The sequence below is a fragment of the Podarcis muralis genome, chromosome 12 (genome assembly GCF_964188315.1).
Source record: "Podarcis muralis chromosome 12, rPodMur119.hap1.1, whole genome shotgun sequence".
NCBI classification, from domain to species: domain Eukaryota; kingdom Metazoa; phylum Chordata; class Lepidosauria; order Squamata; family Lacertidae; genus Podarcis; species Podarcis muralis.
This window is the reverse complement of record NC_135666.1, coordinates 62,275,113-62,291,696: the sequence shown is the minus strand read 5'-3', so window position 1 is coordinate 62,291,696 and position 16,584 is coordinate 62,275,113. Positions and strand designations below refer to the sequence as shown.

The 16,584-nt window shown below is 43.5% G+C and overlaps 1 protein-coding gene across 14 annotated transcripts in view; it reads left to right on the top strand.

The window, feature by feature from the left end:
- The window catches only part of EZH2 (enhancer of zeste 2 polycomb repressive complex 2 subunit), a 56,227-nt gene that overhangs the window by 22,362 nt on the left and 17,281 nt on the right, over positions 1-16,584 (top strand). For all 14 annotated transcript variants that reach the window (XM_028750568.2, XM_077916561.1, XM_028750570.2 and 11 more), the window contains 3 exons: positions 1,365-1,526; positions 14,083-14,185; positions 14,859-15,022. In XM_028750568.2, coding sequence (XP_028606401.1) covers positions 1,365-1,526; positions 14,083-14,185; positions 14,859-15,022 — 429 coding nt within the window. The remainder of the gene's footprint in view (positions 1-1,364; positions 1,527-14,082; positions 14,186-14,858; positions 15,023-16,584) is intronic.

The following is a 16,584-nucleotide window of genomic DNA, read 5'->3' as shown; positions in this document are numbered from 1 at the left end:
TTTCATCCTTCTAAAACCTGTCATTGTTCCTCCTCCCTTGTCCTACCCGTATTTCTTCCAAGCCTGGCATTGGACATAAAGAGGGCTTTAGATACCTTGGATCTGAGCCCTCTTCTTACTTGATGTCTTAGGGGGAGTTGGTGGCAGTTCATCTGCTATAAGATGGCAAGAAGAATGAAACTCTCTCTACCCAACATTTTGCTTCTGGATTTAATTGAAGGTTCACCTCCACAATGAGCTTGGCAAAGTTCTCTGTTCTGGAGTAAGTCCAATCTTACTCCACTAGGGTGTTTTCCCCAAGAGTCCTGCTGATGGACTTTTGCTGTGCTAACTCTAGGTTTCAACCTTTATTCATCTGCCATTTCTGACTATATCTGAAAACCTGGGCAGATGACTTCTCTGAAAGGACCATGCTCATCTCTTTCATTTCATAACACGTGCCTTGCATCTGGTAAGTGAGCTTACTACTGCACCTGTATATGGGGATAGACAAAGACCACAAGAAGGAATACATTGCTCCCTTGTCTATACAGTTGCACAACCCACCTGCCTCTCCCGCTGCATATGCTGCTGTGCCTGTTGCCCTTCTCTCCCTCTCCTGCAGGGCTGCTATGTCAGTCCAAAAATGGAGCTGAGTGGGAAATTGGGGAAAATACTTCTTAATGCATACACATGAGTCAGGTGGAGTTCCTGGGAAAACTCTAGCCCAGTTTGGGAAGCTTCCTGTTTGAGTTCTGCACAAGCACAGGATCCATATACATGGCTAAATAGATGACTGCTTTAATAGCTAGCGTTAGATGTGCAACCTGTTCTTTATAGCACAATCCTATTCATGTCTGCTCAAAAGTAAGTCCCATTGAGTTCGACTGGACTTATTCCCAGGTAAATGGACTAGGATTGCAAAAATAATGCTGCTCTGAATTATCTGTGATTAGGGATAGGAATGATAATGAAATATTAAATATCTTTCTGTCTTTGGCTTGGCTACTCTCTCATTTTCTGCAAGAGAATTATCCCAGGACTCAGCTATAAAGTTGCAAATATAACGTTTTAAGTGCATGATAAAAATGTGACACTAGATGGCGATTGTGAGCTAATGGGAAATTCAATATATATATTACAATTTTTTTAAAAAAGGCATGTTCACAGTGTTTTTTATATATGTCTAGATTCAGCGCAAATAAAGTTCTGTGTTGTGTCCTGAAAGACTAAAAAAGCATAGCTACAAGATGTCCATTTTCTTGTGTTTCCAAAGTTAATTTCCTTTTAATGTTTTTCTGCGTAGTGAGCTATGCTACCTGAGGATATGCACAGCCTGTTTACAAATGCATATCTCTTCCATTTATGTCTATACCTGATTTCAGAATGTGGGTTTATCAATGACGAGATATTTGTGGAGCTGGTCAATGCTCTTGGGCAGTATAGTGATGACGAAGACGATGAAGATGACGACGACGATGGTGGCGAAGACGACAATCTTGATGGGAGAAATGAAAAGCAAAAGAACCGAGAGGCCAGCAGAATAGGTAGGTTAATATGGTGCAAAGACATTTATTTAAATGCCTTTCCCCTTCTGCAGAGGTGGGAATGTATTAGAATGGTCCGCTCTCAGATGGTGATGGCTCCAAATGGTTTTCAGATGGCTCTGGGGGATTTTCCAGCTGATATATATGACTGGCTCTCCTATTGAACCCCTGGCTAATTTGTGGAATACAGAGGACCTAGACTATGGACATAATTGCTTCTGAAGGCCTTCCTCCTGTTGGGCTCCCCCTCAGGCCTGCCCTCAAGCTCTAGCCTGAGGGGGGGCCTGAGCTGAGGTCAACAAAGCAAGCCGTGAGAAGGGTTGAATGCGGGTGGAGGAAAACACCAGGTGAGTGCAACCAAACACTAGTGACGGCTAATTATTGAGCCTACTTGGTAGCAGTGAAGGCAATAAAAACACTTAGTTGTTTTTATTGCTTTGTTCATATGATGCCTAGAGCGGCTTTTCTTGGTAGTACAGGGCCTCTTACAGTCTCACCTGAAGGGGAAAGGAACTGACGGTGGCCTGCTGTGACTTCTTTGTGAAGCATTTGGAGGACAGAAGCCACATCTGCTGGCATCTTGACTCCACTGTTCCATCAGATGAATTTCCAGAGGCATCTGGAACACTTTCTAGGCTTCTTGTGTTGGATAAGTTTCAGTTAGTATGGCTTGAAGACACAGACAAGGTTCGGTTGACTGCTTCTGATCTTGCCCCTCATGGCTGATTAAATCTAGCAAGGAGGGGACAGCTTGTTACAATCAAAGCCTCCATGGGGGAGTGGGTTGTCCCTGCCTGCCTATATAAAGCAGTGGTAAGAAACTTTAAACCACAGAGCCTAGGACTTGCCGATAAGAAGGTCGGCGGTTCGAATCCCCACGACGGGTGAGCTCGCGTTGCTCTGTCCCAGCTCCTGCCAACCTAGCAGTTCAAAAGCACGTCAAAGTGCAAGTAGATAAATAGGTACCGCTCCGGCGGGAAGGTAAACGGCGTTTCAGTGCTCTGCTCTGGTTTGCCAGAAGTGGCTTAGTCATGCTGGCCACATGACCCAGAAGCTGTACACCGGCTCCCTCTGCCAATAAAGCGAGATGAGCGCCGCAACTCAGAGTCAGCCACGACTGGACCTAATGGTCAGGGGTCCCTTTAACTTTAAGAAACTTTAAGAAAACTTCTATGGACCAGAAAATCTAAGCAATCAGTTGCTAGTGTCCCCTTCTTGGACAAGGTTCTTCAGTGTGTGGTTATAGGTCACATCCAGGCTCTCTTAGATGAGACTTGATGTTCTAGATCAATTTCAATTGGAGTTTCGACCCTGTTTTGGCACAGAAACTGCCTTGGTCACCCTGTATTATTATTTTTGTTGGGAGAAAGGCAATGGGAGTGTATCCCTGTTAATTCTCCTTTATCTTTCAGTGGTTTTCAACACCATCAACCCTTGTATTCTTCTGCAGTGATATTCATTGTATTCTGGAATGGGCTGTACTTCTTTGCAGTGGTTCCCAAGGTTCCAATCCTACTTGGATGACTGTCTCCAGGGATGGTGCTTGGGAGGATGTTGCTTTCAGTGTGAAGTGCCACATTTTATTATCATAAAATATATGATGATATATTTTAGTATGTCAGTCTCTGGTAAATAGCACCTTGTACCATTGAATGGCACTGCAAAAACCAGTTACTGGCACTAAGTATATAGAAACCTCAACTGTTTAAATCAAGGCCACCTCACATGCTGTTACACATAATTGTATAGGCCTAGTTACTTTTAAGTGTATAAAGCATTAAAGCTACTTTCTGTTAAAAAAATATCACACCGTATGGCCAAGGGTATAGAATTGCTAAGAATAAGGTCATATCAAAATGGGGGGCGGGGGCAGGGAGGCTATTACATATGGTTGAAATACATACAAATTCAAATGTTCATCAAATTAAATGTATAACATTTTTAAAACTTTTTAAAAAATGTTTTCCGTAGCTCACATTTCAGAACTGCCTATGGTGAATGACGCAATTCCTAGTAATGTAACTGGATAAAATATAAATTATTCATTACTTACACTGGCAATAGCACAGCTTGACTTATTATTTACTAGATTTTTAAAATGTGGGTTGTAAAAATGGTTCTTACATTAGAATTTACAGTTTGTGGAGAATATTCTCCGGATAATTTTCTAGCAGAGAATATTCTCATTCTCGAGAATATTCTCACCTCACATCACTAGGCCGGCCATATTGGGCCAATGACATGCTGGGACAGCTCCATGGTCATCATGGAAGTCATGAAGTCCTGAGCCACCCCAGAGCCAGTCCAGTCGCTTTGGCATGGAACCTCAGAACCAGCAGTCTGGGGCTTCCGGTTCTGGCTGCCTTAAGGGAGCCAGGTCCCACGACAACAGGAGATCGTTGGCATAGATGAATCAAGGATGATTGAGGATAATTATCCTTGCAAACTCCCCCCACAGGGATGGGGAAAACAGGCTGCACCTGCATATCGTCTCGGTACCTGGCTTTTGCTCTGGCATGGAATGCAGGAGGCAGGGAGGCACTGAGTGCAAAAGCATTTCGCCTGTTGGTAACCCACCTAAGCCACCATTAAGAAGGTTCTGTTCATTAGAGATTATTTGAGACTAATGTACAGATGTACGCTGGAGAAGATGGGATAAGATCACAAACTGCCAAATTGAAACAGCTACAAGGTCGTTAAGATTTGATTTGGAAATGACTTCATTTGATGCAAAAGACAGTATGTAGTATGGAAAATCCAAAGTTCATAGGGGATTTCTAAACCATATTGTTAGAAAATCAATTTATGCTGTTTGGAGAAAATATAAGAACTTATTAGAGAATAAAACCCCATGATAGATATCACCATTGGAAGCGTCAGTTTAAAAAAAAATGGGAAAAGAATGGGCAATGTATAATGAGTTGACCATGGAAGGAAATCAATTGAAAGTTTGATCCATATTTTAGATTTAGGGGAGCTAGTCTCAAACATTTGTTGGGGGAGACCTAGGTTTTTTGGGGGGGATTTATTTGTCCTGTCTCCACACTTTTTATGATAGAGGACCACTGTAGTCACCCCCAACAACACGTTCTCAAGATGGAGGGTGAGGGAACAGCTGCAGTCGCCTGTGGTTCCTGCGCAATGTTTGCCATCTTGCCAAAGGTTGCAGGCAGCTTTACCTGCAGCAATTGCATGTTGATTGCCCTCTTAAAAGACAAAGTCCAACAACTGGAGGAACGTGTAGCTACGCTCCAAAGAATTAGAGAGCTGGAACTCTTCTTGGAAGCAACAGAGCACACCGTCTCCACCAAGGAAGAGACAGGGGACTCCCCTGAGAAGGTGGCTAGTTCACCAACACAGGAGCCAGATATATGGAGAAACGTGACTCAAAGAAGTAGGAGGCCCAGGGTTCGCTCTGATTGTTTAGAAATACGCAATCGCTTTGAGGTCCTTTCCCCTAGCATGGAAGACGAAGAACAGACTCCATTTGAGGATCTCTCCCTCATTACAGTCGATCAGGTATATGAAGACGAGCAGCAAAGGCAGTCCTCTGGGAATGTCCAGGCGACCTTGGAACGGACAGCTCACAGAAGAACCCCGACCAGACCTAAGAGGAGGCGTGTAGTGGTGATAGGGGATTCCCTACTGAGGGGAACAGAAGCAGTGATCTGTGGGCCTGACAAGATGTCTCGGGAAGTGTGCTGTCTCCCCGGGGCTAAGATCCAAGATGTAACTGAACGACTGCAAGGAATCATAAAACCCACTGACAAATACCCCTTCCTCTTGGTTCATGTGGGAACCAATGACACTGCAAGCAATAGCCTCCAGAAGATCAAAAGAGATTACGAGGCTCTGGGCAGGAAATTGAAGCAATTAAATGCACAAATTGTCATCTCATCTGTCCTCCCAGTTGAACGACGTGGCCCAGGGAGAGAGGGAAAAATAGTGGAAGTGAACAACTGGCTTCGCAAATGGTGTAAACAGGAACGGTTTGGATTCTTAGATCACGGAATGCAGTTTCTTGAAGATGGACTTCTGGCAAGCGATGGGCTGCACCTCACAACGGTTGGGAGGAATGTTTTTGCCAAAAATCTCAGAAACCTCATCAGGAGGGCTTTAAACTGACTAATGTGGGGGAGGGAGACAGTGCTCCTGAAGGTAGGAGTCTATCAATTGATGAAGATGATCATCCAAATGTCATAGACCGAATGGAGCAAAGAGCATGCAGACCTAGTGGTGGGAGGAAAAAATCCTTAAATAAGAGACACGGGGGAATGATTAATGGACTTCAATGTCTGTACACTAATGCACAAAGCATGGGAAATAAACAAGATGAGCTTGAGCTCCTGGTACAGCAAACTAAATATGACATAATAGGAATCACTGAAACCTGGTGGGATAAATCCCACGATTGGAATGTAATAATGGAGGGATACAATCTATTTCAAAGAAACAGACCAGACAAGAAAGGAGGAGGAGTGGCGTTATATGTCAGGGATGTGTATACCTGTGAAGAGATCCAAGATTTAGAACCTCAAAGCCAAAGTGAGAGCATTTGGGTCAAAATTAAGGGAGAGAAGAATAACAGTGACCTCATTGTGGGAGTTTACTATAGATCCCCAAGCCAAACGGAGGACATAGATGATGCCTTCCTGGAACAGATGGCCAAGCATGCAAAAGGAAGGGAGATAGTAGTAATGGGGGACTTCAATTACCCGGATATTTGTTGGATGTCAAACTCAGCCAAGAGCATAAGGTCAAACAGATTCCTCACTGCCCTTGCAGACAACTTCATTGTCCAGAAAGTGGGAGAAGCAACAAGAGGAACAGCCATTTTAGATCTGGTCCTAACCAATGCTGATGACCTGGTTAGTGGGGTAGAAGTGGAAGGATCATTAGGCGCGAGTGATCATGCTCTTCTGAAGTTTACTATACAGCGGAAAGGAGCAGCCAAGCATACTAGGACTCAATTTCTCGACTTTAAGAAAGCCAACTTCATAAAGCTTAGGGAAGTGCTGGGTGAGATCCCATGGACAGTAATACTAAAAGGAAAGGGAGTTCAAGATGGCTGGGAGTTTGTTAAGAGGGAGATAGTAAAAGCACAACTTCAGGCAATACCAATGAGACGGAAACATGGAAGGTGCCTAAAGAAGCCAGGGTGGCTATCTAAAGAACTTTTAACTGAGTTAAGATTAAAAAAGGATGTGTACAAAAAATGGAAAAGGGGGGAAACCGCCAAAGAGGAATTCAAACAAATAGCCAGCACGTGTAGACACAAAGTCAGAAAAGCTAAAGCACAAAATGAACTCAGGCTTGCTAGAGAGGTTAAAAGCAACAAAAAAGGCTTTTATGGGTATGTTCGTAGCAAAAGGAAGAACAAAGAAACCGTGGGGTCACTCAGAGGAGAAGATGGTGAAATGCAAACAGGGGACACAGAAAGGGCTGAACTCCTCAATGCTTTCTTTGCCTCAGTCTTCTCCGATAAAGAAAACAATGCCCGACCTGAAGAATTCGGAGCAAATGATTCAGCAGAGGAAACACAGCCCAGAATAACTAAGGAGATAGTACAAGAATACTTGGCTAGTCTAGATGTATTCAAGTCTCCAGGGCCAGATGAACTGCATCCAAGAGTATTAAAAGAACTGGCAGATGTGATTTCAGAACCACTGGCAGTCATCTTTGAGAATTCCTGGAGAACAGGCGAAGTCCCGGCAGACTGGAGGAGGGCAAATGTTGTCCCTATTTTCAAAAAGGGGAAAAGAGAGGACCCAAATAATTACCGCCCAGTCAGTCTGACATCAATACCAGGGAAGATTCTGGAGCAGATCATTAAGCAAACAGCCTGTGAGCACCTAGAAAGGAATGCTGTGATCACCAATAGTCAGCATGGATTTCTGAAAAATAAGTCATGTCAGACTAACCTGATCTCGTTTTTTGACAGAATTACAAGCCTGGTAGATGAAGGGAACGCAGTGGATGTAGTCTACCTTGATTTCAGCAAGGCATTTGACAAGGTGCCCCATGATATTCTTGTAAAGAAGCTGGTAAAATGCGGTCTTGACTATGCTACCACTCAGTGGATTTGTAACTGGCTGACTGACCGAACCCAAAGGGTGCTCATCAATGGTTCCTCTTCATCCTGGAGAAGAGTGACTAGTGGGGTGCCACAGGGTTCTGTCTTGGGCCCGGTCTTATTCAACATCTTTATCAACGACTTGGATGATGGACTCAAGGGCATCCTGATCAAATTTGCAGATGACACCAAACTGGGAGGGGTGGCTAACACCCCAGAGGACAGGATCACACTTCAAAACGACCTTGACAGATTAGAGAACTGGGCCAAAACCAACAAGATGAACTTTAACAGGGAGAAATGTAAAGTATTGCACTTGGGCAAAAAAAATGAGAGGCACAAATACAAGATGGGTGACACCTGGCTTGAGAGCAGTACATGTGAAAAGGATCTAGGAGTCTTGGTTGACCACAAACTTGACATGAGCCAACAGTGTGACGCGGCAGCTAAAAAAGCCAATGCAATTCTGGGCTGCATCAATAGGAGTATAGCATCTAGATCAAGGGAAGTAATAGTGCCACTGTATTCTGCTCTGGTCAGACCTCACCTGGAGTACTGTGTCCAGTTCTGGGCACCACAGTTCAAGAAGGACACTGACAAACTGGAACGTGTCCAGAGGAGGGCAACCAAAATGGTCAAAGGCCTGGAAACGATGCCTTATGAGGAACGGCTAAGGGAGCTGGGCATGTTTAGCCTGGAGAAGAGGAGGTTAAGGGGTGATATGATAGCCATGTTCAAATATATAAAAGGATGTCACATAGAGGAGGGAGAAAGGCTGTTTTCTGCTGCTCCAGAGAAGCGGACACGGAGCAATGGATCCAAACTACAAGAAAGAAGATTCCACCTAAACATTAGGAAGAACTTCCTGACAGTAAGAGCTGTTCGACAGTGGAATTTGCTGCCAAGGAGTGTGGTGGAGTCTCCTTCTTTGGAGGTCTTTAAGCAGAGGCTTGACAACCATATGTCAGGAGTGCTCTGATGGTGTTTCCTGCTTGGCAGGGGGTTGGACTCGATGGCCCTTGTGGTCTCTTCCAACTCTATGATTCTATGATTCTATGAAAGTAAAAAAGTTTGAAGACATATCATGTTAACTGATTGGCTCCAATACCACCAATTAAATGACATCTTTAGGTTGGATAAAGGGGTTGGTTTTGGTAAAGAATTTTCGAGATTACAGAAATAACTGTTGGGAAATAATGAAAAAGTTCTGTCGAAAATGTTTAAATTGTTGCTGGAATAGGAAAGAAAAGATGAGGAATTAAAAGCTGTAATACACTGGGCAAAAGATGTGGGATATAATATACAACTTGCTTCATGGTAGAAGTTATGGAATGAGGATTTAAAATTTACAGCCTGCTGTACGTTGAAAGAGAATTATATGAAAATGATGTACAGATGGTAATTTGACTCCTACAAGATTATCGAAAATGTATAAGAATTCGACCAACAAATGTTGGAAGTGTAAAGCTAAAGATACATTCCAATATAGCAAAGGCCTTCTGGGAAATGATTTATAATGAACTGAAAAAAATGTTTAAAATAATTTTTGTTCAAAAACCAGAGGCCTTTTTATTAGGTATAATAGGAGAAGAATTACCGATGGATAAGGAAGTACTGTATGTATGCGACGACAGTGGTAAGAATGTTATTTGCCCAGGGATGGAAAGAAGAAAGAGCCCCATCGAAAGAAGAATGGATAATGAAGTTGATGGACTATGTGGAAATGGCAAGGCTGACCGGGAAGATCAGGCACCAATAGTACAGCAAATTCAACAAAGAATGGCATAAGTTGGCCCCTCTATTAGTCAACTTATTTACTTTAATTGACAAATTCAGGATATTACCAGATGTTTGGCTAAACATCATCACTCCTATATTAAAAAAAAAAATGACCCGAAGCAGCCTAAGAATTACCGTCCAATAAATCCTTGGCAAAAAGTATGATTTTTCCTCAAAGTCATCAAGTTGTCAAATGGAGACTAGATAATCACCCCATTGACCAGGTAAAATCTTTCAAATACCTAGGGATACCTACCAGTCAAATTTAAACTGAACAACACACAGACGCCAAATGATCATCCAAGCAAAATGCACCAGATCTGCGATTCTTCATTTTTTCTTCCTCAGATGCAACCAGATGCAACCACTACAATAAATATTTTTAATGCCAAGGTCCTTTCTCAGTTATTGTACAGCATTCCAATTTGGATACAAGCATTTAATAGAGAAGTGGAACAAATTCAAGCAACTTTTCTTTGTGAAATCCTTGGTGCTCCTAAATATATAAGTTACTTAGCCTTATGTGTTGAAACCAGTCAACATCTGATGGAAACCAAAGCGTGGCTGAAAGTCCACTTTAAAACAACATCTAACTCCTTCTTAACCTCTGTGCTTGAAGACCGCATTTCATCTAGATGGTATAGAGCAATTCAAGATAAAATTGGGATTTGCTGCCAAGGAGTGTGGTGGAGTCTCCTTCTTTGAAGGTCTTTAAGCAGAGGCTTGACAACCATATGTCAGAAGTGCTCTGATGGCGTTTCCTGCTTGGCAGGGGGTTGGACTCGATGGCCCTTGTGGTCTCTTCCAACTCTATGATTCTATGAAAATTTGTAGTTTGGGCATTGCTCTCGAGAGCCTTGAAGCATGTGACGCAAGTTACATATTCCAAATAATCGAGCAGCGACTCTACGACTACCAGAGACAGCGCTTGTTACTTCATACTCCGAGATCCTGTTCTCCGGAGGCCTTAGGTATTACAACATCCTATGGAACCTGTGGCAAATATCTACTACTCCCCTCCCATTGAAGAGCCTTTATGTTCACGAGATTAAATGCTTTCCCTTCTGCAGTGACCAAAGGCAGATTCTCACATACTCCATATCAAGCCCGTTTGTGTGCCTGCAACCAAGGAGGACCTGATTCAATGGACCACATTCTCTTAGTTTGCTCTCTACACAGCAGACTTCGCCAACTGATGCTGAGGAAAATGTTGGACTTCCAGCCTATAACTCCAAGAAGAAGTCAAATGAGGTTTCTCCTGGCAGATCGGGACAAAGATATCACTGCTTTAGTAGCCTCCTTTTTAGCCATGTAGCAGGAACCCCCCCCCCCCCCAAATCATTCAGTTTGTACAAACTTCACACACACTCACACACTACATACACTACGCTTCTGTTATAAATTCATAGAAAATCAACCATACATCGGATTTGCACTGTTCCACTTTTATTTTACTCCATGAAGGAAGGACTACAAAATGGGGAAGGTTTGATACAGGGCAGCCATAATCCCTTCACCATACCAGCACATCCACAGGAGCCCTGCCCAGTTGCTATGCCAACCCTGATGGTCCTAGACAGAAGACCATCAAGATCACAAAGAACTTGCATATGGGAGTGGATTCAGCACGGACTGGAACAAAGGACAATAATCAGCTCTTCCCTCTGGGGGCAGGAAACTGCAAACTCCCCTCTGTCACCTGGAAAGTACTCATGGGGAGGGGAAAAGGGGGAACCAGCCAGGTGACAGGACACTCAGGTTACCACCACAACTCCTCCCTCATCACCTCCTTTCTGTGATGTATGCATGATGTTTCTGGGGGTGGTCTTGATCTACAGGAGGGGAATTTCAAAAGACCTTGCACACCATTTTTTCTGGGTCCTTCCTCTCTCCTGCAAGTGAGGGGAGCACCCTGTTGCAACAGTTCAATAAAGGCCAAGCCTACAGGCTGCTGTTTTGCTCCAAGTTATCCTGGTTGGTGTCTTTGTTTTTGTCCAAGGGAGCCCTCGGATTTTTCCATTAACAGCCACAATCTTAACCAAAAGGTTTCCTAGTGATCCATCCTTTTGGGGAACAGACAGGGTGAAGCAGAATATCTAAGTGCACACGATCACAGTGTGACCTTATGACCCTTGACAACTTTTAATTATCCCAGTGACTTGAAATGTTTTATACTTTAATGCCAGGAAAGGTATTTGATTTGATTTGAACGGCATAACTTTATAGAATATATTAAAGAACACTGTAAACATTTAAAAACGTTAGCAGGATTGACATAGCACTTGTAATTTAAAGTGACAAATGATAAAATTGAAATGTAATAATTTAGATAAATGTAATTAGATACAGTTGAAAAAGGAAGATAAATTTTGAAAGCCAAGGGAGGGGTGGAGGAAGTCTGGGGGTTCAGGGAACCCCATAAAGATACTGATATGAATTATGGCTTAATGCATGGGTCAGCAAACTAAGGCCCGCAGGCCAGATTAGGCCCATTTGCCCTCTGGATCTGGCCCGAGACAGTCCTGGAATTGCCGCTTGGATCAGTGTGATCATTCTGGCTGTGCCATTTTTTTCCCCATTTTTTTTTTTGGGCAATTTTTTTCGGGCACCATTTCCCCCCTCTCCTCACACACACCGTGGGGGCGCCTCCTCCTTCCTCCCTCCCTCCTAGCTTCTCCCCACCCTGTGGAGGAAGAGTGCTGGGCTTTGGTGCCAGCCAATCTGAAGCCTCGCCACCTGCCCACCAGCCTCTCTGTCCATGGCTGCGCTGTGGGCATCGTGACGGGCGCATCACGGAGTTTTGGCTGGAGCTTGGCGCATCTGCTGGCCCCACAACTGCTGCCCAGGAAAGCTGACCCGGAAAGGAGAGGCACCACCACCACCCATAGCTGTCAACTTACAGATTTGAAAATAAGGGACCAGCAGCCTTGAAAATAAGGGATCAGCAGCCAAATTAAGGGACCTGCAGCCTCACCTGTTCCAGGCACTCCAGTCTTCCTGTCCTCCTGCAGTCTGGTCAAACTCATGCTGGTAGCTTCGAGAACACTGTCCAACCAACTTTGTAACCAGAGGTTCAACTGAATAGAATCTGAATCACATGCACCACAAGGCCTACGCAGAAAGTCCAGCCAGCAGCCAAACGAAGCCTCAAGGAAAACCACCGTCACCTCTGCGCTGGGAAGCGCTGAGCAAAGGCGAGTCCCCAGGCAACACAGCCGATTTGATCAGCACAAGGCATGCAAGTTCCCAGTCGTTCTTAGACTTCTTATTGGGTGAGCAACACAGCCAAGCAACACAGTTGGAGCCTCCCTTCTCCCTGACCGGCAGGGAGGGAGGGAGAGGAGCTGCTTCCTTTGAAATTTAAGGGACACCCATCAATAATTGTCCCAAGAGGCTCAGTGGTTTAGACCACCTTCAATATTTACTGTGTGTTGAGATTCCTGCATTTCAGGGGGTTGGACTAGAGGCCCACCGGGGTCCCTTCCAACTCTACGTTTCCAAGCTTGGAGAGTTTTTCATAGAACACTACTGTAGAATCCAGCTGCATAGTCCTCACTGTTGGTATCGTTTCAACTACCTCATTAGGCAGTCACATGATGGCTGCAAACTTGACTCGCACACTTCTGCAGCAACTGCCTTTGCCACAGAAGGTCCTTTCTCTTCTACACACAGCTACTTAACCTGTCCATCCAAAGTTAAGTAGTGGAGATCCCATTGGGAACATAACTGAATTTTGCTTCTGATTTCAGTTCCTTGGAGGTGTTGAAGGCCCTCCTTGGTAGGTGCCTCCAGCTGATCACAGGGACCACTTTTCTGGATCAGGGTCTTGAGCCCTCAGTTTTCTCTCTCTTTTCCCCTTTCCTTTTCCCCGGCTCCAGTTCCTCCTGCTTGGCTTTCATCCAAAATATTGCTGTAAGTCCAGCCCAGGGAGAGGCTACAAGCAACAGTAACAATTCTGACCTCCTTTCCTGTTTTCTGAGGCTGCTCATAAGCCCCTTCTCAGGAATCAACCTTCACAGTAGGATTCAAATAATCGTGTCTGGGTCAAGGGCATCTCCCAGTAGCCCTGGTCTCATGCTGATGGTTGAGTGCACCTGATCTAGGTATAAAACCTGAACTTGCTGTAACCCCAGAGGATAGAGTGGGACACAAATTCTAATAAGTGTGCTCATCTGCATCATGAGATGAGAGTTAATTAAGCAATCAGCTGTTATAGAAGAATAAAAACAGATTGCTTCTGATAGCTCAAATTCTCATTTTCTCTCCATCGATGCCATGGCAAAACAGTAGAATAGCTTGGAACTTTGCCTGAGTGTTGGCGTAGGGGAGTAAGTTGCCCATACTGCATGGCAACTGTGTCAAAGCAGTCATAAGTCAAGGAAATAAGAACAGGTAGGGCATTCTTTGACAATAAGAAAAACCAGATTGCTTGGCTGCGTGTACCTGGTTCTGGAAGGCACACATTAAAGGTAAGTGGAATGAGGAAGCCAAGCACTCTGTCAGCCCCTGCCTTCAGTTTCTAAAGGAGGGGGGAAGCTAATACCTTGTCCATCCCCAGCACTTCCATTTTCGTTGCCCTGGGGTGAATGAGATGTCAGTGGAATTCTGCGTCTGACGCAATTCAGTTTGGCTCCCCCTTTGAGAATCAATGCGGGAAGATTCTAAGCTTTAGAGAACATTGCTTGTGTTTTTGTTTCTATGTAGATAAAGAGAGTCATCCTCCTCGTAAATTTCCTTCTGACAAGATATTTGAAGCCATTTCCTCAATGTTTCCAGATAAGGGTACAGCTGAGGAACTGAAAGAAAAGTAAGATGTATTTTATTTATTTCATAAAATCCATACACCGTTTGAACATGGACGTAGCCAAGGGGGACAGGGAGAGGCAGCTGCCCCCCCCCCCCCATGTTTAAATAGGAATTGTTGACCAAGTTTTGTACAAAGGTTTACTTTGGTATGGGATATGGAATCTAAGTAATTTTGAGATGACTGGGCAGGGAGTCACTTTAATGGAACCCTGTTTAGTTTTATTCTTTTTTAATTAAAACATCTCATGGGTGCAGCTGTAACCTCACATAGGGTATTTCTCTAGATTTATTAAATTACCAGAATGAATTATTGCAAGCAGGCGTGATCCAGCAGAGTTAAGGAATTCAAAGGCCCATTGATATTGACAGGCTTGCTGAGCACCTTTATAATTCCCTCTCCCTGAAACAAATAGAATTTGGCTAGGGCAATGCCATCCTCATCGCACTTAAAGAATGTCAGCGTTGGCTATCTGATTAGGCAACTTCTTCCCTTTTTTTTTACAGCATCACAGATCAATGAAATAAGCAATGAAGTAAATGGTTTCAGCCAGACAAATTTCATTTATGTCAATGCACATTATTTAGATTAACTGCATAAGCTGTACTTTTCCTGCAAGGACAATAAAGCCGGGCTTTTGGCATATAAAATAGGAACGTTTTTACTATTTCTGTAGATACAAAGAACTTACAGAGCAGCAGCTTCCAGGAGCTCTTCCTCCCGAGTGCACACCAAACATAGATGGACCAAATGCTAAATCTGTTCAGAGGGAGCAGAGTCTACACTCCTTTCATACTCTCTTCTGTAGACGATGTTTCAAATATGATTGCTTCTTACATCGTAAGTACTAAAATATTTCAGTCTGTCCCTTGTATTCAAGAAAGTTGAGATATTTTGCTTTATCTGCCCCAAGCCTTGGACTGCCTATGTCCTTTTAAACATGTTTGTGGGAGGGGGTGTTGGTTTGTTTTTGTAAGTAAGTCATGGCTACCCCAGCTGTTAAAATCAATAGAAAAGGCTGTATATTCATTGGAACCTTTAAGTGTGCATGATTTATGTCAGCTGCCTAATTGATCCACTTTTGTGAGATGATTAAAGTTTGATTTTATGCCCTTTCTCAGCCAGAAGTAATCCCCTGCAACAGTATATAACATGTTAAAGTACAAAACAGTGGTACCTTGGGTTAAGAACTTAATTTGTTCTGGAGGTCTGTTCTTAACCTGAAGCACCACTTTAGCTAATAGGGCCTCCTGCTGCTGCCGCGCCAAGAGCATGATTTCTGTTTTCATCCTGAAGCAAAGTTCTTAACCTGAAGCACTATTTCTGGGTTAGCGGAGTCTGTAACCTGAAGCGTATGTAACCCGAGGTACCACTGTATGTTAAATAAAAGAAACAAAAATCCCACAATCAGTTATGCCGCACAGTGTGATGTACAACCAGAGAAGAGAGAGAGAATGCACAAAATCTGGGAGCAAAATAAAAGACTGAAGTATTATAAAAATCCTGATTGAAGAGGATGGTTTTCACTTTTTGTCAGAATGAGGAAAGAAAGGAGGCTGAGGGAAGGCATTCCTGAGGCCCGCAACTGGGTCTGGGATAAAAACCTCACCAATTTCATGCAGGATTGGATTCTTTCTTCACAACCAGGGAACCACACATCCCTCCAGACCACATCCAGCCTTTTACCCTAGAAAATGGTCTAGAGAAAAAATTAACACACTCCCCCCCCCCCCGCCCACGAAACAGACAAACAACTCCACAAATAAAAGCATGGCCAGTTTTTTAAAAAAATGTGTTAAAAAACTCTTAAGAGAGCACATCGTTTTTTTCTTGTCTATTGAATCAGTTTACTTAAGTGTTCCTCTCAAATTTTATTTTATTTTGGTTTTCTTTATGTGACCATATTTTGTTCACTTGTTTGCCTGTTTGTTTAAAACATTTGTAAACTCTAATGTTTTAAAAAATCTCTAAGCAGCATACAATATAAAAACAATAAACAATATAATAAAAATAAAAATACAACATAAAACCAGTAAAATAGAATAAAGGCATATACAGTCAATCCTAATTTTCCATTCCAGACCCCTGTGCATGTCGGCAGGGTGCACAGAAGCCCTCTCTGCCACTTTTCATGAGATTTTATGACGTACGGGAGCTGCTTCCGGGTTTGGTGCTGTGCACGTGGCACATGTTTGCAGTCCCACATCATTTGGACATGGCTAAACTGGGAGTTGCCTGTAAAACAGGAATTATGGTGATTCTTTCAAACAAAAACAATGTTGGAACAAAAGCTGGAACAAAAAGCTACATCTTTATCAGATGCCTCAAGTGTCTCATGTGCGGCAGAAGGAAGGACATTCTATGTTGCAGGGAGAAGAGTGGGAGACTCCCATTTTGGGGTC